Source organism: Scyliorhinus torazame, chromosome 17 (assembly GCF_047496885.1).
Source record: "Scyliorhinus torazame isolate Kashiwa2021f chromosome 17, sScyTor2.1, whole genome shotgun sequence".
In the NCBI taxonomy this organism is placed as follows: Eukaryota; Metazoa; Chordata; class Chondrichthyes; order Carcharhiniformes; family Scyliorhinidae; genus Scyliorhinus; species Scyliorhinus torazame.
The window spans coordinates 134617266-134640204 of NC_092723.1; the positions used below are offsets into that span (position 1 = coordinate 134617266).

The following is a 22939-nucleotide window of genomic DNA, read 5'->3' on the forward strand; positions in this document are numbered from 1 at the left end:
ATACAACATGAGCAAGAGCAGCATAGGGCATCGTGAATAGTGTCTTATAGGGAACAGATCAGTCCGAGGTAGAGTCGTTGAGGAGTCTAGTAGCTGTGGGGAAGAAGCTGTTCCTAAGTCTGGATGTGCTGGTCTTCAGACTTCTGTATCTTCTGCCTGATGAAAGGATCTGAAAGAGGGCAAAGCCTGGGGGCGAGGGGCCTCTGACAATGCTGTCTGCCGTCCTGAGGCAGCGGGAGGTGCAAGCAGAACCATTGGGAGGGAGGCAAGCTTGTGTGATGCATTGGGCTGAGTTCACCACACTCTGCTGTTTTTTGTGATCTTGGGCCGAGCAGTTGCCATACCAAGCTGTGATGCACCCGGATAGGATGTTCTCTATGGCGCAACTGTAGAAGTTTGTGAGAATCAATGCAGGCATGCCGAATTTCCTTAGCTTCCGTGGAAGTAGAGACGTTGTTGGGCTTTCTTGACTGTTGCATCAACGTGAGTGGACCAGGACAGACTGTTGGTGATGGTGACCCCCAGGAACATAAATCTATCGACCATCTCCACTTTGGAGCCGTTAATGTAGACGGGGGAGTGTGTCGTACTACGCTTTCTGAAGTCAATGATCAATTCCTTGGTTTTACTAACATTTAGAGAGAGGTTGTTTTCGGTACACCATGCAACCAAGTGATCTTTCTCCCTCCTGTAGTTGACTCGTCGTCGTTTGAGATACGACTCACCACAGTCGTATCAACCGCAAACATATAGATCAAATTGGAGTTAAATCTTGCCACACAGTCGTGTGTGTATAGGGAGTACAGTAGAGAACTGAGCACACATCCTTGCGGGGCCCCGGTGTTGAGGACTATTGTGGAGGAGGTGCCGTTGCCTATCCTGACAGATTGCGGCCTGTTGGTGAGGAAGTCAAGGATCCAGCTGCATAGGGAGGGGTCAAGTTCAAGATTGCAGTTTGGTTATTAGTCTTGTCGGGAAAATGGTGTTGAAGGCGGAGCTGTTGTCTATGAACAGCAGTCTGATGTAGGTGTCCTTGTTGTCGAGGTGTTCGAGCATTGATTGTAGGACCAGAGAGATAGCATCTGCTGTGGACCGGTTACAGCGATAGGCGAACTGCAATGGATCGAGACCGCCTGGGAGGCTAGGGTTGATCCATCTCATGACTAGCCACTCAAAGCATTTCACGATAACAGATGCCAGGGCCACTGGTCAATAGTTGTTGAGGCAGGCTACCTTGTTCGTCTTTGGTACTGGTATTATGGTAGTCTTTTTTTAAAAAAAAAACCATTTTATTAAGGTATTTGTAATTTTATAATAACAACAACAGAAAAGAAAGTGAAACCAAATATAATCGTAGTACACCATTTCCATCCCTGACAAGTCCCTCCTACCCTTAACAGAAAATAGTCTAACTCTTCTCCCCCCCCCCCCCCCCCTCTTTAGATTTTTTCTGAAGAAGACAGTTAATTTTCCTCGAAGACGATAAGCGGCTGCCACCTCTGGATGAACCCAAGCGTTGACCACCTTTGTGCGAACTTGATTTTCTCAAGACTGAGAAACCAGCCATGTTGCTAACCCAGGACTCTGAGTTTGGGGGCTTCAAGTCCCTCTACGCTAGCAATATCCGTCTCCGGGCTACCAGGGAGGCAAAGGCCAAGACGTCAGCCTCTCTCGCCCCCTGGACTTCCGGATCTTCCGACACTCTCAAAATCACCACCCCTGGACTCGGCACCACCCATGTTTTTAGTACCGTGGACATGACATCTGCGAAATCCTGCCAGAATCCCCTAATCTTCGGGCATGCCCAAAACATATGGGCCTGATTTACTTGCCCTCCTGTACAACCCACACACCTGTCCTCTACCCCAAAAAACTTGCTCATCTGGGCCACCGTCATGTGTGCCCAGTGAACTACCTTAAATTGTATCAGGCTAAGCCTGGCACATGATGAGGATGTGTTAACTGCTCAAAGCATCCGCCCATAGACCCGCCTCTATCTCTCCCCCTAGCACATCTTCCCACTTGCCCTTTAGCTCCTCTATCTGAGTTTCCTCCGACTCCATAAGCTCTTTGTAGATGTCCGATACCTTCCCCTATCCCACCTCCGGTCTGGAAACTACCCTGTCCTGTATCCCCCGTAGCGGTAGGAGCGGGAAGGTCGAAACCTGCCTTAGCAAAAAATCCCGCACCTGCAGATGCCTGAATCTATTTCCTGCTGGCAGTTCAAATTTCTCCTCTAAATCCTTCAAACAGGGGAAGCTCCCATCTATGAATAGATCCCTCATCTTCTCAATCCCTGCTCTCTGCCATCTCCGAAACCCCCCAACCAGCCATCCCGGTACAAACTGATGGTTATTGCAAATCGGGGTCCAGACTGATGCTCCCTCCACTCTCATCTGTTTCCTCCACTGCCCCCAGACTCTCAGGGCCGCCACTACCACCGGGCTTGTGAAGTACTGGGCCGGCGAGAACGGCAAGAGGTGCCGTTATCAATGCCCCCAGACTTGTGTCCTTGCATAATGTTGCCTCCACTCACTCCCACACACCACCACCACCAACCCCCCCCCCCCCCCCCCCCCCCCCCCCCCACCCAATCAACGAAGCCCTGCCCAAACCGAGAACTTGTTGTAGAACTCCACTGGATAGCCATCCAGTCCCGGGGCCTCACCCGACTGCATGGCCTCCAGCTCCTCTACTATTTCTTCAATTCCAATCGGGGCTCCCAACCCCTCCACCAATCCTTCCTCCACCTTCGATATTATGGTAGTCTTCTTGAAGCAGGTGGGAATCTCGGAACGGAGAAGTGGGGGTTGAAGATGTCTGCGAATACACTCGCCAGCTGATCTGCGCAGGCTCGGAGTGCTCGCCCAGGGACTCCGTCTGGGCCCATTGCTTTCCGCGTTTCACTTTCAAGAAGGCGGCTCTTGTCTCCAAGGCTGTAATAGTGGGTATGGGTGTGTCCAGGGCTGTTGGGGTGGGTGGCACTGATGTATTGGCTGACTGTTCAAAGCGGGTATAGAACCCGTTCAGTTCATCTGGGAGGGATGCTCCAGCACCAGAGATTCTACTTGGCCTTGCTTTGTAGCCTGTAATCTTGTGTAAGCCTGCCATACACGTTGTGGGTTTGTGTCATTGGCCTGGGACTCTAGTTTGGTCCAGTATTGTCTTTTGGCATCCCTGATGGCTTTACCTACATTGTACCTGAATTTCCTATATAGGTCAGTGTCATCAGACCTGAACGCCTCCGTCCGGGACTTCAGCAGAGAGTGAACCCTTCGGTTAAGCCAGGATTTCTGATTGAGGAACACCCGTATTGTCTTCTTTGGTACATAGTCCTCGACACAATGAAGTCTGTGACGGTGGTTGCATACTCATCCAGGTTAGCTGTCACGACCTTGAATATGGGCCAGTCCACAGACTCCAAGCAGTCGCGGAGGATATCCTCTAATGCCTCGGACCAACACTGCACGGATTTCTTGACTGGCTCATCACGCTTCATTGCTGTTTGTAAGCTGGAAGTAGGAGTACCGACTTGTGGTCGGATTTGCCAAAGTGTGGTCGCGGAATGGAGCGGTAGGCACCTTTTGATGCCTGTGTAGCAGTGGTCCAGGGTGTTTGCACCTCTGGTGGGGCAGGAGATATGTTGATGGAGTTTAGGTAGAACCCTCATGAGGTTGGCCTTGTTGGAAGTGTCCAGCCACGATTGTCAGGACTTCAGGGTGATTTGTTTCTTGGTTGATGATGATGGAGTGTAGTTCGTCAAGTTCTTTCTTCACTTCCGCCAGGGGTGGGATGTAGATTGCTGTGATAAGTGCAGAGGTAAATTCACGTGGGAGGTAAAAAGGACGACACTTCACCATCAGGTATTTTAGGTCTGGGGAGCCGCTCAAAGCAGGGATTGACTGAGTGGAGTGGGGGGAGGGCAAAGGAATTTTCGTATTTTTCCCCTGTGCACTAGGGTGTACTCCTGGATTGAATTTTTTTGTGGTATTCAAGGTGTTGTTGGAGGGGGTGGTTGACTCCGGGTATTCGGCGATTGTGATCTCTGACCACGCCGCACTGGGTGGATTTGCACGTGGACAGGGAAAGGGGGGGGGGCAGCAGCGCCTACAGTGGAGGTTGGATGTGGGACTGTTGGTGGATGAGTAGGTGTGCGAGTGGGTGAGAGCTGCCATTCGGGGGTGCGTGGAGCTGAATGATACAGGGGAGGTCAAGCCGCAATGTTGTGGGAGGCGCTCAAGGTGGTGGTGGGGGTGGGGATTTACTTTGATTCGGGCACAAAGGGAAAAGGCAGAATGGGCAGAGATGTCAAGGCTGGTGGAAGAGATTCTAGATGGTGGACTGGAGGTATTCGGTGGCCCCCGAAGCAGGATTGCTGAGGGAGAGGCAGAGGCTCCAGATGGATTTTGGACTGGTGTCCATGGGGAAGGCAGTAGGGCAGCTGCAAAGGGCCGGGGGGCAATATACAAGTATGGGGAGAAGGCAAGTTGGATGTTGGCGCCCTACACTGTTGCAGGCGTCCATCTCCCTGATACTAAGAAAGATAAGGATCCGAAGCAGTGTGGATCGTACCATCTGATATCGTTGCTGAATGTGGATGCTAAATTGTTGGCGAAAGTGTTGGCTTCGCGAATTGAGGACTGCCCAGGGGTGAAATGTGAGGACCAAACTGGGTTTGTGAAATGGAGACAGTTGTCGGCAAATGTGAGGAGGTTGCTCAACATGATTATGACGCCCCCGGAGGGACAGGAAGTGGAAGTGATGGTGTCGATGGACGCGGAGAAGGCTTTCGACCGGGTGGAGTGGGAGTATCTGTGGGATATGTGGCAAACATGGGTATGTGGAGTTAAGTTGCAGATCAGCCATGATCTCACTGAATGGCATAACATGCTGGCGAGTTTTAATAGTCTGCTCCAGTATCTATGGTCCTCCCTATCCCTTGCAGTCTGTTTGTACTGAGTCACCTCTCTCATCTCGATCTGTGCATTGCATGACTTATCTATCCCTTACACTCTTCTTTGAGTATTTTCTCTCTATATCCGTCACATATAATTGTGCAGCAGCTTTTGTTTGTGCTTTGCATTAAGTGACTTCCCTAGGTGGGTACGTCTTAGTTGTCAGCTGTGACTCAGTGTTAGAACTCTCACCTCTGAGTCAGAAGATAGTGGGTTCAAGCCCCTACAAAGACTTGAACATGTAATTTAGATTGGCACATAAGGTCAGCACAGAGTGGGTTATCTTTCAGATGAGAAACTAACTTGAGGTTGTGTCTACCCTCTCAAGTAGACATAAAGGATCAATGGCATTATTCAAAGAGTAGGGAAGGTTTTCCAATATTGATCCATTAACCAGGATTATTAAAACAGATTATCTGGTCCTATTACATTACTGTTTGTGGCAACTTACTGTGTGGAAATTTAATGCTGTGTTTCTTTTATTACCATATTGACTATACCGCAAAAGTATTTTGGCTATAAAACACGTTGGGATGCTCTGAGATCATGTAAGACACTGAAGAAATGCAAGCTCTTCCATCTAGCTCTTTTTGTGCATGTCACTGCATTAAGTGACCCCCTTTCTTATCAGTGTAAGTTGAGCATCTCTTACCCAAAATGCTTGGGGCCGAGCGTGTATCGGATTTCGGACTATCATTTGCGAGGAGGTGAAACGGCCTGTTCCCGGAACCTGCACCTGTGCGGCACATTGGGATCTGCACATTGCCCGGGAACCTTCCCAGAGCCTTGCGGGGTTTCCCACTTGAGACGTCATGTCAGTGCTCGAAAAAAAGTGTGGATTTTGGAATTTTTCCGTTAAGAGATGCTGTATTCCGTTTGTTTCGTTACTCTCCCATTCTGTGGCATGGGTGTACTGTAATTTTGGAATAGTGATGAGTAATGAAATTCAATGTCTACATGTTACAGGCTATAATAGAAGTTTATCTGTGTTGACTTGATCAATTTTATTGTTTCTCTGAAAAGCTCAAAAACATATATGGATGGTATACATCTCAGTAACACAAACCAGGAAACTTCAAAAATCAATGGTAAAGAAACTAGTCTTCTGATGCCATTGTAAAATTGATAAATTTACGCACAACAAAGTGGCTTTTTTTTTTAACGGACCATCAAAAATAACTTCATTCCCCTTCCCCCTCCCTCTCCGCATATGTTGCAGCATGTCCTTGCATTGCAATTCATTAACCAATTGTTAAAATACTGAATAAGAACTGGGAAAGAAGGGAATCGGTAAGGGAAAGACTGAGGATTGTACATTAAATTAAGTATTTTTATAAAACAAACCGGCTATGTTCTGTCATTGTAAAGACTAACGTGAAGGAAAGGTGCAACGAGGAGTGTTTAATCTGGCAGATAATAAAAACACACTGAGACACAGACATTGTTTGGAAAACAGATATCGATGCAGAAGTAGATCAGCCGTTGTCTTCCAGGCCCTGTTGAAGCAGAAAGGTAGCATTGTGAGAAAAATCAGCAGCCAAATGGATTTCAGCCATTCGGATCACTCGCATGCATTTAATTACTGACTGAATTCACAGCACAGCCACACCCTCTTGAGCTGTTTCATGGGCCAGTGTTCTGTGAGGTCGGGGCACTATATCGTAAACGTAATGAGTGCAACAAGCTCCTGTGATTGGGGCTTGTGCAAGCCCGAGTAGAAATGTATCAATTGTTAAACCACAAAGTCATGCGGTAAACATTCTGCATCATGATCTTGTCTGCTTACGAAACCTATCAATAGACAGGTGGAGTTTATTGTAGAGCAGAAGAAGGTAAATTATATATCTGACTTTCTCAAGTCTGTAAGATATATAAATGAAATGAGTGAAAGGACATTATTCCTAATCTGAGACTTTTTCAAAAATAACATTTTCAAGCATTGATTCTTTTTTAGATTATGGTACTTACTGTTACTTTCCTGGAGCCAGTAAACAGGGATTTGATTGCAGAGACTGTCAATGTGCTGTCCCAGAGTCAGCGGGTCCACTTTGTTTCTACTCAGAATTCCAAGATACTTCCTGGAGAACTGGGTTTCATTTCTCAGCAGCAACAACTGGTTGAACTAAAATAAGCAATGTTTTCTCTTTATAATTCTTATGGTTTTCCAAATGATTAAATTTGCTACAAACTTTGTACATCTTGAATTCATGTCCATGTTCTCAAATCCCTTTGTGGCTTTGTCCCTCCCTATCTCTCTAATCTTCTCTTGCCTCACAGCTCCCTGAGATATCTGCGCTCTTCTAAATCTGGTTGCTTGTGCATTCCCAATAATAATTGCCCCACCATCATGCCTTCAGTTGCCAATTCTCCAAGTTCTGGAATGCCCTTCCCACACCTCTCTGTGCCTCTCATCCTCGTTTTCCTCCTTTAAGACACTCCTTAAAGTCAACCTCATTCACCAAACATTTGTTCATCTGACCTAATTTCTCCTTCCAAGAAGAGGATTGTGGGGGGAAAAAGACTCCAGGTATGGCAGCAGAAGTAGGGAGAGAAAACAGAGTTAATGTTTCAAGTCCATCTGACTCTCCATCAGAATTAAAGCGAGGGAGAAATGTGTTAAGATATTAAACAGTAGCTAGGAAAGATTGCAGCAAGATGCAGCAATCTTAAGATCACGAGATAGATGGCCTGGTGAGGGGGGGGGGGGGTCATTATTGCATTGAGATAATAAGATGTATGGCATATTGAAGAAAAAGGATTTAAGATAGAGGAGAAAGGTCACAGTCTAAAGTTATTAACATCTCTGTCTTGGTGGCATACTTTATTTTAAAATGTTTCTGTGTTTTGCCTTTATGTCAAAGGAACTATGTAAATATATATGTTGTTTTAAGTGCTGTTCATCCATCACCCCATACCTTTACAAATCTCCATTGGTTCCTTGTCCTCCATATATTGATTTCAAAGTCCCTCCACAGCCTCAACTTTCCTTTTCTTCAATGCCACTCAACAAATCGGTTGTTTCGTCTGGCATCTATGCTCTTGGCCTCCAAATTGCTTTTGGAATAGACAATTTTAATCATTGCTGTCCATGCCCCCAGCCACAGTCCACCTCAGCCAGGTGAGCCTTCACCCTCCATAACCCCAGAATATGGGATTACTTTCATAACTCTCTAATCAAAACCCATTGTTCAAGCAGACTAAATATACCATTGAAGCTCAACCTGTCGATGCATTCATTCCACATTGAATCCCATGTCTCTAGAACATCATCTTTCTCATTGAAGAAAATCACTGTTGCTTATCAACAGTCAAGTTCATCCCTACTGCCTGTCAACGTTTTCACTGAAGTTCATCACTCAGTTATGTTTCTCACTACGGGATCAATTATGCCGTGAATAACTTCAAAGTCTTGTTATCTTTCTTGGTAGATTATTCTAAACATTTGCAATTATTTGAGTTGAAAAAAATGCCTGTGTCTTTGCTGGCGAGTTTGGAGGCTATAAATGAGAGCAAGAGCAATGGAGAAACACCATGCCATGGTAAGAGTAGAAGCGTGTGGGGAGTGGAGCTCACAGGGCAGGAACGCAGTTCTAAATGTCTGACCCCTTATTATGAGACACCTAGTTCCAGAAGAGAGTTAAGAAACTGCGATTGTTTAAACTGAAACACAGGAGGCAAGAGGAGATCTAATAAAAATGTTTCCTCTAACTGGAGTCAATAAGGGGTCATTCATTTAAAGGTATCCCATAAAAGCAATGAGGTGATGTTAGGAGATATTCCTTTTATGTGGAGGGTTGTTAGAGTTTGGAACATTTTACCAGGATTGTTTGAGACAGCGACCATTACGTCTTTCAAAGCAAAATTTAATAAATATTTTAAAGCATAGAAAGATTGTTAAGGCATTAGTAGGCTAGGGCTGGAAGAAACTGTACAGAGAGAGCATCGGAAATTCGGAAATTGGGGACATGTCTGCTAAGGAAAGTCAGATAGTAATATGGGATGTAAAGTGAGCAAAGATGAAACCTGAGAGTTTACAAACATACTCCAGGGAATTTAAAAGGAATTTAGATAAGTACATGAGGGAGAAAGGAGCTATGCTGATAGGATTTAATAAAATAGTGGAGAGAGGATAGTGGAGAGAGGATGCTTATGTGCAGCATAAAAACTGGTGCCGACCAGTTGGGCTGAATGACCTGTTCGGTTCTACAAATACTGTGTGGAAGTTGATACGTATCTTAAATTACAATCTCGATGTTACTTCCAGATCTTGCCTACCCTGACCATCATCCTTTTTCAGCAGTACCAGGCCAGCTTTCTCAAATGCACAACTTCCTCTGCATGAGGCAGTGACCATTACATCTTTCAAAGGAAAATTTAATAATACCGTGGGCAGCACGGTAGCACAGTAGTTAGCACAGTTGCTTCACAGCTCCAGGGTCCCAGGTTCGATTCCTGGCTTGGGTCATTGTCTGTGCGGAGTCTGCATGTTCTCCCCGTGTCTGCGTGGGTTTCCTCCGTGTGCTCCGGTTTCCTCCCAAAGTCCAAAGATGTGCAGGTTAGGTGGATTTGCTATGCTAAATTGCCCTTAAGTGTCCAAAAAATGTTAGCTGGGGTTACTGGGTCACGGGAATAGGGTGGAGGTGTGGGCTTAAATAGGGCGCTCTTTCCAAGAGCCGGTGCAGACGTGACGGGCCAAATAGCCTCCATCTGCACTGTAAATTCTATAATTCTATGAAGATGGATGTCAGCCATTGCTTTGAACCATTGGAGTTTTGTGACTGTAACAGGTATGGTCGTTAGAGAAACAAACTTCCAACACTGAGTCAGGGAGAAACTTAAGTTTTTTAAAAATATATAGCAAATGAAGTACAGAAGAAATGCAATTCCCACAAGATGCATGATCACAAGCACTGCATATATGGCTGTCCTTTTTAATAGCAAAGTTCCTTTTATAAATGAGGGACAAACATACCATTAGGTAAATGAATTGCTTAGAGCAGTAATGAACCCTACAGAACAGAAGGCCTGATTTCTTATTCGTGCCGAGTTAACTGAACTAACTCAACCAAGAGAATGGATGTGGCACAATTGGCTTTAGCGACCTTGGATTAAGTAGAGTGAAAATCAGCCTGTGTTCCACATTCTGATTACTGTATATTGGCCTCTGCTAGAAAGTGGATATCAGGCGATGCTTTGATCACACACACTGTGACTCCTCATCACAGTTGACCAGTTCACTGTTTGGGCTCACACATGAAAAATAGCTGCTTGGGCGAGGCTACTGGAGCATGTGGAACCTTTTGTAGCCTCTACAGATTCAAACAAGTGCTCTAAATTTTGTTGAAATCTAGTTCTCCTCCACGATGAGTTCCTTGATTGGAATTGAATTGGAGAGGTGAGCTGAGATGATGTTTCAGCACAGCATTCCACATTAATGCTGCAACTTTTGCAGCGAGAGTGGAACAAAGTAGGCTCTGTGTTAAATCAATGGCCACTCATCAGGGATGCATTTCATTCTGGACAACAGCACACTGTCAAAATACACAGGGTGAACTCGGCTTGCTGGGCTTGTGTTAATGTACTAATATCCATGTAAAATATCACTGCAGTAACAATTTGATCATTTTTAATGAATTCGGTGTCCTGATCTATGGGCATGTTAATGTATTTCTTAATTACTCATGATCCTATTTAATAGGAAAATTGCCTTTGAAAATTTGTGTAAATCCTGGTGTGCTCCAGATGCCCAGGTAGAAACCCCCATGAGACGACTCAGTCTCACTTCAAACTGATGTTGGATTTAAGATGTTATTGGCTTTTGTTGAGTTACTTACTCTTCCTGCCAGTGAGTACAAATGAAATAAACTGTAAATATCACTGGGATTCTAGCAACCCAGAAGGCTACAGGACAGGATTTCTGCTTCAAAATAATCTTCATTGTAACTACATTACACTAATTATTTAAGAATTTGAATTTCAAAACAAAAGATAGAAGCAACAGTCGATATTTCAGCCCCTTGAGCCTGCTCCTCCATTCACTATGATCATGGCTGATCTAAAGTAACCTCAACTCCATTTTCCTGCTCCCACCTCTTTCCCCTATGGATCAAATTGCAACCTTCAATAACGTAGCCCAACCTCCATTGAGAATTCCAAAAACATAACAACACAATTTCTCCTCACTCCTCATTTCCATGTCCAATAGACCACCCATTCTGAAACTCTTAACTAGTTGTGGATTCCCCCAGGAAGGAAAGCATCCTCTCAGTTTCTATCCTGTCAACCCCTCTGAATTTTAATCTTATGTTTCAATAAGGCAATCTCCCATTCTTCTAACTTCCAAAAAGTAAAGGCCCAAACTCAACATTTACTCATAAGACAACACCTTCATCACTGGGATCAACTGAGTGAACCTTCTCTGAATCACCTCCAATGCAAGTCTATTTTTCCTTAAAAAAAAATGACCAAAAGTGCGCAGGATTCTGTTCTCATTTAATGTTTTTTCAAAATTCATTTACAGGTTAGGCCAGCAATTTATTGCCCATCCCTAGTTGCCCTTCAAAAGGTGGTGGTGAGTTGCCTCCTTGAACTGCTGCAATCCTTGAGGTGTAGGTACACTCACTCTGCTGTTAGCGATGGACTTCCAGGATGTTGCCCCAGCGAAAATGAAGGAACAGCGATATATTTCCAAGTCAGGGTGGTGAGTGACTTGGAGGGGAACCTCCAGGTGATGGGGTTCCCAGGTATCTGCTGCTCTTGTCCTTCTAGATAGTAGTGGTCGTGTGTTTGGAAGATGTTGTCTAAGGAACCTTGGTAAGTTACTGCAGTGCATCTTGTAGATGCCACACTCGGCTGCCACTTTTCATTGGTGGTGGGGGATTTGAATGTTTGTGGATGGAGGAGCAATCCAGCAGGCTGCTTTGTCCTGGATGATGTTGAGCTTCTTGAGTGTTGTTGGAGCTGCACTCGTCCAGGCAAGTGGAGAGTATTCCATTACACTCCTGACTTGTGCCTTGTTGATGGTAGTCGGGCTTTGAGGTGTCAGGAGGTGCGTTACTCACCGTAGGATTCCTAGCCTTTGACCTGACAGGGTAGCCACAATTGTTTTTTTTAAATTTAGTGTACCCAATTCATTTTTTCTAATTAAGGGGTAATTTAGCATGGCCAATCCACCTACTCTGCACATCTTGTTTTGGGTTGTGGGGGCGAAATCCACACAAACACAGGGAGAATGTGCAAACTCCACATGGACAGTGACCCAGAGCCGGGATTGAACCTGGGACCTCAGCGCCGTGAGGAAGTAATGCTAACCACTGCGCCACCATGCTGCCCCAGGTAGCCACAATATTAATACGGCTAGCCTAGTTCAGTTTCTGATCAATTGTAACCCCCAGGATATTGATTGTGGGGGATTCACCCCCCAGGATATTGATTGTGGGGGATTCAGCAACAGTAATGCCATTGAACGTCAAGGGGCGGTGGTTCAATCCTCTCTTGTAGGAGATGGTCATTGCTTAGCACTTGTGTGCATGAATGTAATTTGCCACTTATCAGACCAGCCTGGATGTTGTCCACGTCTTGCTGCATTTGGACATGGACTACTGCTTCATTATCTGAGGAGTTTATTAGGGCAGCACAGTAGATTTGTGGTTAGCACAATTGCTCCACAGCTCCAGGGTCCCAGGTTCGATTCCCGGCTTGAGTCACTGTCTGTGTGGAGTCTGCACGTTCTCCCCGTGTGTGCGTGGGTTTCCTCCGGGTGCTCCGGTTTCGTCCCACAGTCCAAAGATGTGCGGGTTAGGTGGATTGGCCATGCCAAATTGTCCTTCATGTCCAAAATTGCCCTCCGTGTTGGGTAGGGTTACTGGGTAATGGGGATAGGGTGGAGATCTGGGCTTGGGTAGGGTGCTCTTTCCAAGAGCCGATGCTGACTCGATGGGCCGAATGGCCTGCTGCACTGTAAATTCTATGAGTCACAAATAGTGCTGAACATTGTGCAGTCATCTGTGAACATCCCCATTTCTGATTTTATGATAGAATGGAGGTCACTGATAAAGCAGCTGAAGATAGTTGGGCCTAGGACACTACCCTGAGGAACTCCTGCAGTGATGTTCTGGAGCTGAGATGATTGTCCTACATAGTTTAGCAAGATTTCCCTACTTTTATACTTCATTGCCTTTGCAATAAAGGCCAACATTCAATTTGCCTTCCTAATTAATTTCAGTACCTTTGTGATTCATGTATGAGGCCACATTGAGCCCTTTGTATTGCCTCATTATGTAGCCTCTCTTCATTTAACTAATATTCTTTTTTATTTTTCCTGCCAAAATGGACAACTACACATTTTCCCACATTATACTCCACCTGCCAACTTTTTGCCCACTCATCTTTTCCCAAGTTCAAAGAAGGTTCACTCGACTGATTGCTGAGATGAAGAGGTTATCTTCTGCGGAAGGGTTGGGTCTGTATACAATGGCATTTAGAGAATGAGGGGTGATCTTATTGAAACATCAGATCCTGAGGGGTCTTGACAGGGTGGATACTGAGATGTTTCCCTTTTGAAAGAGACTAGATTTAGGGAACACAGTTTAAAAATAAGGGGCATTTCATTTAAGACAGATGAGAAGAATTTATTTTTCTGGGAATTGTTAGTCTGTGGAATTCTCTACACCCACAGTTCAGTGGAGGCAGGGTTATTGAATATTTTTAAGACTGAGTTAATTTATTGATTGAGGGAGTTGGTGGGTATAGGAGATCAATAGGAAAGTGGTATTGAGATCACAATCAGACCAGCCATGATCTTATCAAATGTGGTAAAGGCTCAATGTGCTGAATGTCCTCCTCTACTAATTTGTATGACTATGTTTTCAGACATTGTATCCTCCTCACAACTTACTTTCCTACCTACTTTTGTATCATCAGCAAATTTGGTTACAATACACTCTTTCCCTTCATCCAAGTCATTGTGTAGATTGTAAATAGTTGAGACCACAGCACTGATTCCTGTGGCATAACCCTGGTTACAATCTGTCAACTTGAAAATAACCCATTTATCCGGAATTTGTTTTCTGTTGGCCCAATTCTTTATCCACCCTAATATATTACCCCATCACCACAACTACTTATCTTCTATAGTAACATTTAAGGTGGTACCTTTGGAAAACCAGATAAACTACATATACCGGTTCCCCTTTATCCACCCTGCTTGTTGCTCCTCAAAGATTTCTAACAAATCCATCAAACATGATTTCCCACAGCGGCATGTGGCACAGTGGTTAGCACTGGGACTACAGGGCTGAGGACCTGGGTTCGAATCCTGGCCCTGGGTCACTGTCCGTGTGGAGTTTGCACATTCTCCCATTTCTGCGTGGGTTTCACCCCCACAACCCAAAGATGTGCAGGTTAGGTGGATTGGCCACGCTAAATTGCCCCTTAATTGGAAAAAATATATATAATTGAGCACTCTAAATTTATAAAAATAACATGATTCCCTTCCATAAAACCATGTTGACTCTGCTTGATTTTTTAATTTTCCTGTGACAACTACCGTAACTATGGATTCCAGTATTTTCCAAATGGTAGATATTAGAATAACTGACCTACACTTTCCTGATTTCTGTTTCCCTCCTTTCTTGAATAGAGGTGCTACATTTGCAGTTTTACAAACAGCTGGGACCGTTCCAAGTCTAATGTTTTGAAAGATTACAACTAATGCATCCACCACCTCTGTAGCCACTTCTTTAAGATCCTTGGATGAAGGCCATTGCCTCCAAGGGATTTGTCAACCTTTCCCATTAGTTTTCCTAATACTAGAAGTGACAGTGATTGCTTTTGATTCCTCCCTCCCTTTTACTCTGATATGCTGCTACAATTGGGATGCTTTTAGTGTCTTCTACTACTGGAAACAGAAACAAAATACTTGCTCAAACTCTCTGCCACTTCCTTATTGTCCATTATGAATTTCCTCGTCTCCTCTTGTAAGTTTATATTAGCCACTCTTCCTTTTTCATATACTTTCTGGTTTTTTTTATTTCTCGCTGGTTGAGTCACATATTGTACTGTCTCCCTCTATTATTTCTTTAGTAATTTTTCTGATTTCTAAAGTTCCCCCAGTCTTCTAGCCTACCACTGACCTTCACAGCATTGTAGTCCCCCCACCCCCCACCCAACCAATGGATACCATTCTTAACTTTCTTAGTTAGACATGAATGGTTCATCTTTCTCGGTCTTTTTTTCGTCAATAGACTAGGATTGTTCTGCGGAGACGGCCCGCCTTTGTCATGGGTTTTCTGGTTCTTCGCACCCTCTGCAACCGGGAACGCATGGTGGGACCGGTTGAATATTTGGACAGATTCTTGAGGGTTCTTAAAAAGCTCCTTAAGCAATGGCAGACATTTATCTACCATCTTACCTTTTAAGCTATCTCGTGTTTGTTACTTTGTCAATTATTCTGCCTATCCTATGTTAAAGCACATGAAATTGAAGTTCACTTCAAATTTCACTCTAGGAAACTAAGTTTGTCCCCCAAACTTAAGTCCATTAAGTCCATTGCCAGAGCGAGAGAGTCCAGGAAGGGAAGAGATGAGCCGGAAATAAGGTCTGTAAAAGTCAGGAATTAGGGGGAATCAGAAATATAAATGAAATTCTCAAGGCCAGGGAGAGAGCCAGTAGCAAGGTCAATGGAGTCTGATTAAGAGGCCAGGGTGGGAGTCTGAGTGGGAATGGAACAGTGTCCCACCTGCCTGACAAACAGACAAGTTTAACCCATGAATAACAATTTTTATCTGTAGCTGATTTCATTCACTGCACCTGACTTATGATGCAACTATGAAGCTATAATCTGATTTGGAGTCTGCCTCTAAGAGGTGTTAACATTGCCTTACCTTCTGCTCTTGGGCAGTGATGACAGTGTGAATATTCTCCTGGTCGACAGCCAGCATTTTCCGAACTAGACAGATGTTACTTCCTCCGGGCTGGTAACAAACGAAACCCTGTCAAGGGGCAGAAAATCGTTCAGTCTGTGCGTATGACACTCGGTACTTTGCCTCAGCACTCCTCAGTTAAAGCAAGAAATTCATACATTTCCGCAGGCTCTCGACGGCATGGCTCACAGCGTCAAGGATCCAGGTTCGGCCCCGGGTCACTGTCAGTGTGGAGTTTGCACATTCTCCCCATGTCTTCATGGGTCTCACCCTCCCAACCCAAAGGTATGCAGAGTAGGTGGATTGGCCACACTAAATTGTCCCTTAATGAAAAAATTATTCTTCAGGCTCCGTGTATGTCGTATCCCCGAGGGGGGTGTTTTAAGTGGGCAGTGACAGAAGGTTTGCAAAAAATCAAGTGCCTGGGGCTTCGATCACATTCTGTTGCTGGACTGCTTTTTCTCGGTGACTTCATTTCTTTTCAAAACGGGTTGCAGAAGTGTTGCAGTGGTTGGGGATTTTGTTATTTTGAAATATTAACAGATCTCTTGCGCAGGGTGACCAACTCAAATGAAATAAGGGACTCTTCAACCATGGGACAATAGGGGCAGGATTAAAACCATCCAGAACTCTGTTTATCCTGTTGCACCACAATTTTATCAGCTCTCTGCCGGTCTGGCCTATTCATCTCTGATCGAATCATTCAAACCTACACTGAAAACTCCCGGATCAGTCTTCCTCAGGCTACCCTAGAATTGAGGGACAAAAAGTGTCCCTTAAGGGACAGGAGACAAACAGTCAAAATAAGGGACAGAGCCTTAAAATATGGGGCACGTGATCACTCTGGTCTTCTGGTGAGTCAGAAGTTTAAAAAGTTTGGTCTGTGTGGAGTTTGCACATTCTTCCCGTGTTTGCGTGGGTCTCACCACACAACCCAAAAACATGTGCAGAGTCGGCGAATTGGCCACACAAAATTGTCCCTTAATTGGAAAAAAATGAATTGGGTTCTCTAATTTTTTCTGAAAGTTACAAAGTTGAGAGTTTGAAGTTATGGGATGAAGTTTAAGACCCAGAAACTGGTGGCGTGCTGAGATCGGGTGAGATAATAAAATGTTAAAGAATCTCAAACCTGACCTCATGCCACCCATTGCCGGGTTTAACAAAAGGAGTAGACAGACGAGCTGTTCTCAGGAGTTTGGTTGGTAATTTAAATATGGCTGGTTGAGGCTTGATCATCTGAGACACGAAGAATTAAGTGTCCGGATAGCGGGGTGGCACAGTGGTTAGCACTGCTGCCTCACAGCGCCAGGGACCCGGGTCACTGTGTGGAGTTTGCACATTCTCCCCGTGTCTGCGTGGGTCTCACCCCCACAACCCAAAGATGTGCAGGGTAGGTGGATCGGCCACACTAAATTGCCCCTTAATTGGGGGGAAAAAAAATGAATTGAGCACTTTACATTTTTTTTAAAAAGTGTCCGGATAGCAGCAATGTTTCCCCAGCTCCCCAAGCTCTCTTCTCCCCCTCCCCGCACACGGAATTGGGCTTGTGCATCGGACATCCAGCCCAACCCTACCACCCTCTCAGTAGCAACAATAAAAGGATCATTTAGATCTGAAATTTTAACACCGTTTCCCCCTCCACAGATGCTGCCAGATCTGCTGAGTTTATCCATCATTTTCTGTTTGTATTTCAGATTTCCAGCATCCACAGTATTTTCCTTTTATTTTAGTAAAACCCTCCCCACCTGCTCCTGACATCTGCTCTGGAATTTTTCTTTCCTGCTCGAGTGGAAATCAGGCCTGTCATTCAGACTGACTTCCAGGCGGGGAATCTGTGAAGAAAAGTCATACACGGTGGAGCTAAACCTCCACAGAATACAGGGAAACCCGGACATCCATGTTTCCGCTTGTGGGGGAAGTCCAAACTAGGGGACAATTAAAATGCAACCGTCATTTAAAAAATCCAATAGCGAATTCAGGAGATACTTATTTACCTAGGGAGTGTTTAGAATGTCGAACTCGCTTCCGCAGGGTGTTGTTGAAGAACATATACATACCCTATAGGGGACAGCTAGTTAAATAATGAGGGAGAATCAAAGGAAATGCTGATTGGGTCAGATGAAGTAAGGTGCAAGGAGAAGCAGTGTGAAGCAGACCTATTGAACTAATTGGCCTATTTTGTGCTGAAACAAAAATCACTGTAACCGAGCCTCCTCCAGTTGCAGTCTGAGGATTCGTCTGAGAGAGTTCTGAGCAGCAACTCGTAACTTAATATATAAAACATTGCTCATCAATAGAGCCACCTCAGCCCCGTACTCACATTCTTGCTGTCAAACAGCACCACTGTTGTGTGGTTCCTGTCCATTATGTGGTAAGTTACCAGATCCTCCTCCTCGTTCACAACCGCTGACTGACTGATTATGGCACCTTGTACATCGTGAAATGTTATCTGCACAACCTGGGGAGAAGCAGAAGCTCGAATATTAAAACCAGAGAAAACCTCAACCCGGTGGCTATGATCTCCTCAACTTGGTTTTACTGAATTGCATCAAAGGACAACACATATTTTAGAGCAAAAACAAGGCAGACTCGGACAACACAAATGCACACAGATAGAAAAAAAATGTGTAAGCAAGTATATGCATTGTGCATGAATGGATGAATTTCTCAGAATCTCAGATTTGTTACATGCAGCGGGAGGCCATTCAGCCCATCATGTCTGCACCGGCTCTCCAAATGAGCATCTGACTTAGTGACATCCCCTTACTTTTCCCGTACCCCTGCACATTATTTCTATTCAAGTAATCATCTAATGTCCTCTTGAATGTCTCAACTGAACCTGTTTCCACCACACTTCCAGGCGATGCATTCCAAACCCAAACCACTCCAAACCCAAAAAGGTTTTTCTCAGATCACATTTGATTTTTTTGAAGATCACTAAATCTGTGCCCCCTTGCATTGATCCTTTCACAGTTTCTCCCTGTCTGCACTGTCCAGCCCCCTCATGATTTTGAATATCTCTATCAAATCTCCTCTTAGCCTTCTCTCCAAAGAGGACAGTCTCCACCTCTACAATAATAATAATAATCGCTTATTGTCACAAGTAGGCTTCAATGAAGTTACTGTGAAAAGCCCCTAGCCATCACATTCCGTCGCCTGTTGGGGGAGGCTGGTAGGGGAATTGAACCCGCGCTGCTGGTCTTGTTCTGCATTACAAGCCAGCTGTTTAGCCCACTGCAATCTATCCTCATAACTGAAGTTCTCATCCCTAGAACCATTCTTGTAAACCTCTTCTGCACTCGCTCCAATGCGCTCACATCCTTCCTAAATTGTTGCCAAGAACTGTACACAATACTCCAGGTGAGGTCTAACTAGTGTCTTGTATAAGTTCAGCATAACCTCCTTGCTCTTATACCCTATGCTCCTATTAATAAAGCCCAGACTACCATATGCTTTACTAACTGCTCTGTCCAACTGTCCTGACACTTTCAATGATATATGCAAATATGCACCCATGTCGCTCTGCTTCTGCACCGCCTTAAGAATTTGGCCCCTTATTTTATATTGTTTCTCCATGGAGATGAGCTTACAGCATGAACAGGACTACTGCAAGTAAATACTGAGAATATTGAACTAACTGGTGAGTTTACCTGGGAAACAAGGTGGCAGGGTGGATCAATGAGTAGAACTCTTATGTCTCACACAGTAAAGTTGCGGATTTAAGTTCCACTGCAAAGACTTTAATTTTTTTGATTTAAAAAAAACCCAAACATTTAGAGTACCCAATTAATTTTTTCCAATTAAGGGGCAATTTAGCGTGACCGATCCACCTACCCTGCACATCTTTTGGGATGTGGGGGCGAAACCCACGCAAACAGGGGGAGAATGTGCAAACTCTACATGGACAGTGACCCAGAGCCGGGATCGAACCTGGGACTTTGGCGCCGTGAGGCAGCAGTGCTAACCAGTGCACCACCGTGCTGCCCTAACTTTAATGTTAAATATAGGCTGGCACTATAGTACCATGGAAGTGCTGCATTGTTGGAGGTTCTGTCTTTCGGATGAGATTTTAAAGCAAGACTCCGTCTGTCGCGCAGGTAGACATAAAACCTGCCACCACAGTGTTTTGATTGGCATGGAATTCTCCTGGTGGCCTATCCAATATTTCTCCCTTAGCAAACATCACTAAAAACTGATTACCTGGCCATTTGTCTCATTGCTGTTTGTGAGAGCTTACTGTATGCAAATTTACTGTTTAATTTCCCACATTACATACTTTATTGGTTGTAAAGTGCTTTGGGATACCAAAACTGTATATAAATGTAAGTTCTTTCTTCCTCAATTGGAGTACTACTTTAGAGGCCCGAGTTCAAATCCCACTAAACTTTGACGATTTGAGTCTTGCACACATCGGGAAAGATCACAAGACCAGGCAGGCTGCTCTAGCAGAAATATGAATTTTTAGCAAATGTTGTTGAATTGTGGAATTACATCCAGTGTGGGACACTATGTTTTGAGTTTTGCAATCACGGGCTGTTTGGGTACGGTCGCCATTTTGCCTGTTAAGAATGAACTGAATGACGATGTAAGATTATCATTCGGACTCGCAGTGTGGCTCACTTATGCATGGATGCTAGAAGCCACATATATTCACACACAGGTCATTGTCCTTTGAATACGGAAAGAGCATGTTCAATATTGTGCCTTTTTCAAACAAACAAAGCTCAGGGGACAGCCATTCCCTGGTTCATTCCCATGGCAATGACTTGACCAGTCAGAAATGACTTACCGGAATTTAGGCAAAAGCTTGGCCATTAACTGTCCCCTGCTGTGTTCACCAAGCAGCGCCTCTACCAATCAGAGTCCACTTGCAAACCAATCAACAGTGTAATGGCAGCACGGTGGCGCAGTGGTTAGCACTGCTGCCTCACGGCGCTGAGGTCCCAGGATCGATCCCGGCTCTGGGTCACTGTCCATGTGGAGTTTGCACAATCTTCCCGTGTTGCGTGGGTTTCGCCCCCACAATACAAAGATGTGCAGGCTAGGCGGATTGGCCACGCTAAATTGCCCCTTAATTGGAACAAAATGAATTGGGTACTCTAAAAATGTTTTAAACCGTGTAAATTACTGTTGGTAATCTTGCGAACAGCCAAGATGAGCGCAAGGTGAAAAGCTTAGATGGGCGTCTCTTTTTTCAGCAACACTCAATTTCTGTACTACTAAATGACTAATTTGAATTGAGTTTCAGAAGTTTTGAAATTCAATGCATTAACCATGCATTTTTATTACATTCTACAGAGTTAATGCTGGAAATAAAAGAAGCAACCTCAATCATTTAAAACAGTTCAGAAAATGCCCAAGGAACTAAAACTTACAGAAAACATACAATCAGGAACCATCATACTCAAAAAAGCACCATCTGGAGGTCCTCTTAGTATGGCCTCCTGTGCTATATGATTCTGTGGATCAAAAATCTCACAATAGTTCAAAGTGTTTCTAAATGAACCATTAGCTGAAATGAAATGCAATGTTTTGTGAAACAGGTAACTTGGGTGTGCAAGATGTTAAGCCAAAGCCACACACTTGGGGCAGAGATAGAATGAGAAAATCCAGGAAACACAGCAGCTAAGTCAGAATCTGAGAAATGATCCAGCTTCTTGTAAACTTGTAAACATTTATAAGTTCTGAGCTGATCCCCTTTGTTCAGTTCCTGCCTGTTTCTAACATTCCCAGTTTGTTGTAAAGAACTGTAGTCTCTCAAATTTACCTCACAACTGACCAATTCCTCTTCAGTCTCCAGCATCTTTCCACTTTCCTAACTCAACTGTCCATTACCCTGAGCCCGGAGGGCAGGAAAGGAGCAAATCAGAGGGTTTAACTTACCTGCCGGTTGTTTCCTCTCAGATTCAGGATGCCCACGGCTGAGACCCCGATAACTGCAGCCACGACCAGCAAAAGTAAAGCTCCCCACAAGATGCGCAGCCCAATCCCGGCTTTGGCTCCCAAGTGGTCTGCTTGCACCTACAGTGGGGACAGTAGGGAGAAAGAGTTTGGACGTTGGTTCTGCGGAATAGGCACAACTTTCAATCCGATTTGTTGATTGAGATGGAATTAATTTCTGAAATTGCAGGAATGAAGAGGAAGTGGATCTCATGTCTGTGGGATGAGCTGCTCAGAAAGGAAGTCTTTCTTTGCTGCAAGACAAGTTCGAGTCCCAACCAGAATCAAATGTGAAGAGTGTCTGAGGACCCATTGACTGAGCCCATTGTGGAGCATCAGCTTCTTCGAAACCTGCTGCAGTCCTGTGTGACTGAGCATTCAGCCCAACCCTACTTGACATTAAAGTCCAGGGTTCTGAAATCATAAAACTGGCAGCTATCAAAGAGAATAGTCACTGGCACTAAGCGTTTTCTCACCAGCTCAACCAGCCTATGGTGTTGCTAGTCAAGTACTGCATGCTGAACATGAAGAAAATCCCCTCTGCACCTGCCCCCACCCCAACCAATTTAAGGTAACAGTGGATCCTAGAATGTCACTGATACTTAATACTCACGAATGGGAAAACACCCTTCAGGGTATTTGCGATCCGCCTGCTTCTCTCCATACTCTGAGAATACTGCCTGCAATTCCCGTCTCCTGTCTGGCTCCTGCTGCTGTGGACATCGACACTGTTCATTGATGGAGCCGAAACTTGTGTGCCTGAACTCCCTTCCCTTTCCTGAGCCTCAGCTTGTTCTAGCCAAGGGCTGCAACCTGATGCTAGGTCTGATCAACAATAAGTAGAGAACTGAAGAGTGCCAGTATTACAAGACAGGAGCCAGAGAGCAGCTGGTGCCAGTGAGTCCCTGAGATGCAAGAGCATGTTCAGGAATGTGAGTGAAGTTGAAGCCTGCTTGGATGCACAATGATGTACAGTCACTGATAGTTACAATATGTTCAGATATATTAGAAGGAGTTTAAAATCTAAGGAGAGTAGGAGAAAGGTGTATCAGAAGGGAGTGGAATTGTTCAGCCATATCTATTCAATATTTAATATGTTCCAGTGTATCTGAGGGGTGTTGC

The 22939-nt window shown here is 44.7% G+C and overlaps 1 protein-coding gene across 1 annotated transcript; it reads right to left on the reverse strand.

The window, feature by feature from the left end:
- Window positions 1-5953: 5953 nt before the first annotated feature.
- Window positions 5954-22594, reverse strand: bricd5 (BRICHOS domain containing 5). The gene is made up of 6 exons (XM_072479857.1): window positions 22431-22594; window positions 21761-21898; window positions 18198-18335; window positions 15839-15946; window positions 6924-7077; window positions 5954-6451 (listed from the first exon to the last, which is right to left on the reverse strand). Exons 1-6 carry the CDS (start codon window positions 22551-22553, stop codon window positions 6357-6359), a joined length of 756 nt encoding a protein of 251 aa, XP_072335958.1. The 5' UTR covers window positions 22554-22594; the 3' UTR covers window positions 5954-6356.
- Between the last annotated feature and the right edge of the window lie 345 nt (window positions 22595-22939).

Coding starts and splice junctions, on each gene's coding strand:
- bricd5 (XM_072479857.1), bottom strand. CDS start 22,553: ATGAACAGTGTCGATGTCCACAGCAGCAGGAGCCAGACAGGAGACGGG. Junction 21,899..22,430: donor TGAAGGGTGTTTTCCCATTC/GTGAGTATTAAG, acceptor TCCCCACTGTAG/GTGCAAGCAGACCACTTGGG. Junction 7,078..15,838: donor TCACTGCCCAAGAGCAGAAG/GTAAGGCAATGT, acceptor TGCTTATTTTAG/TTCAACCAGTTGTTGCTGCT.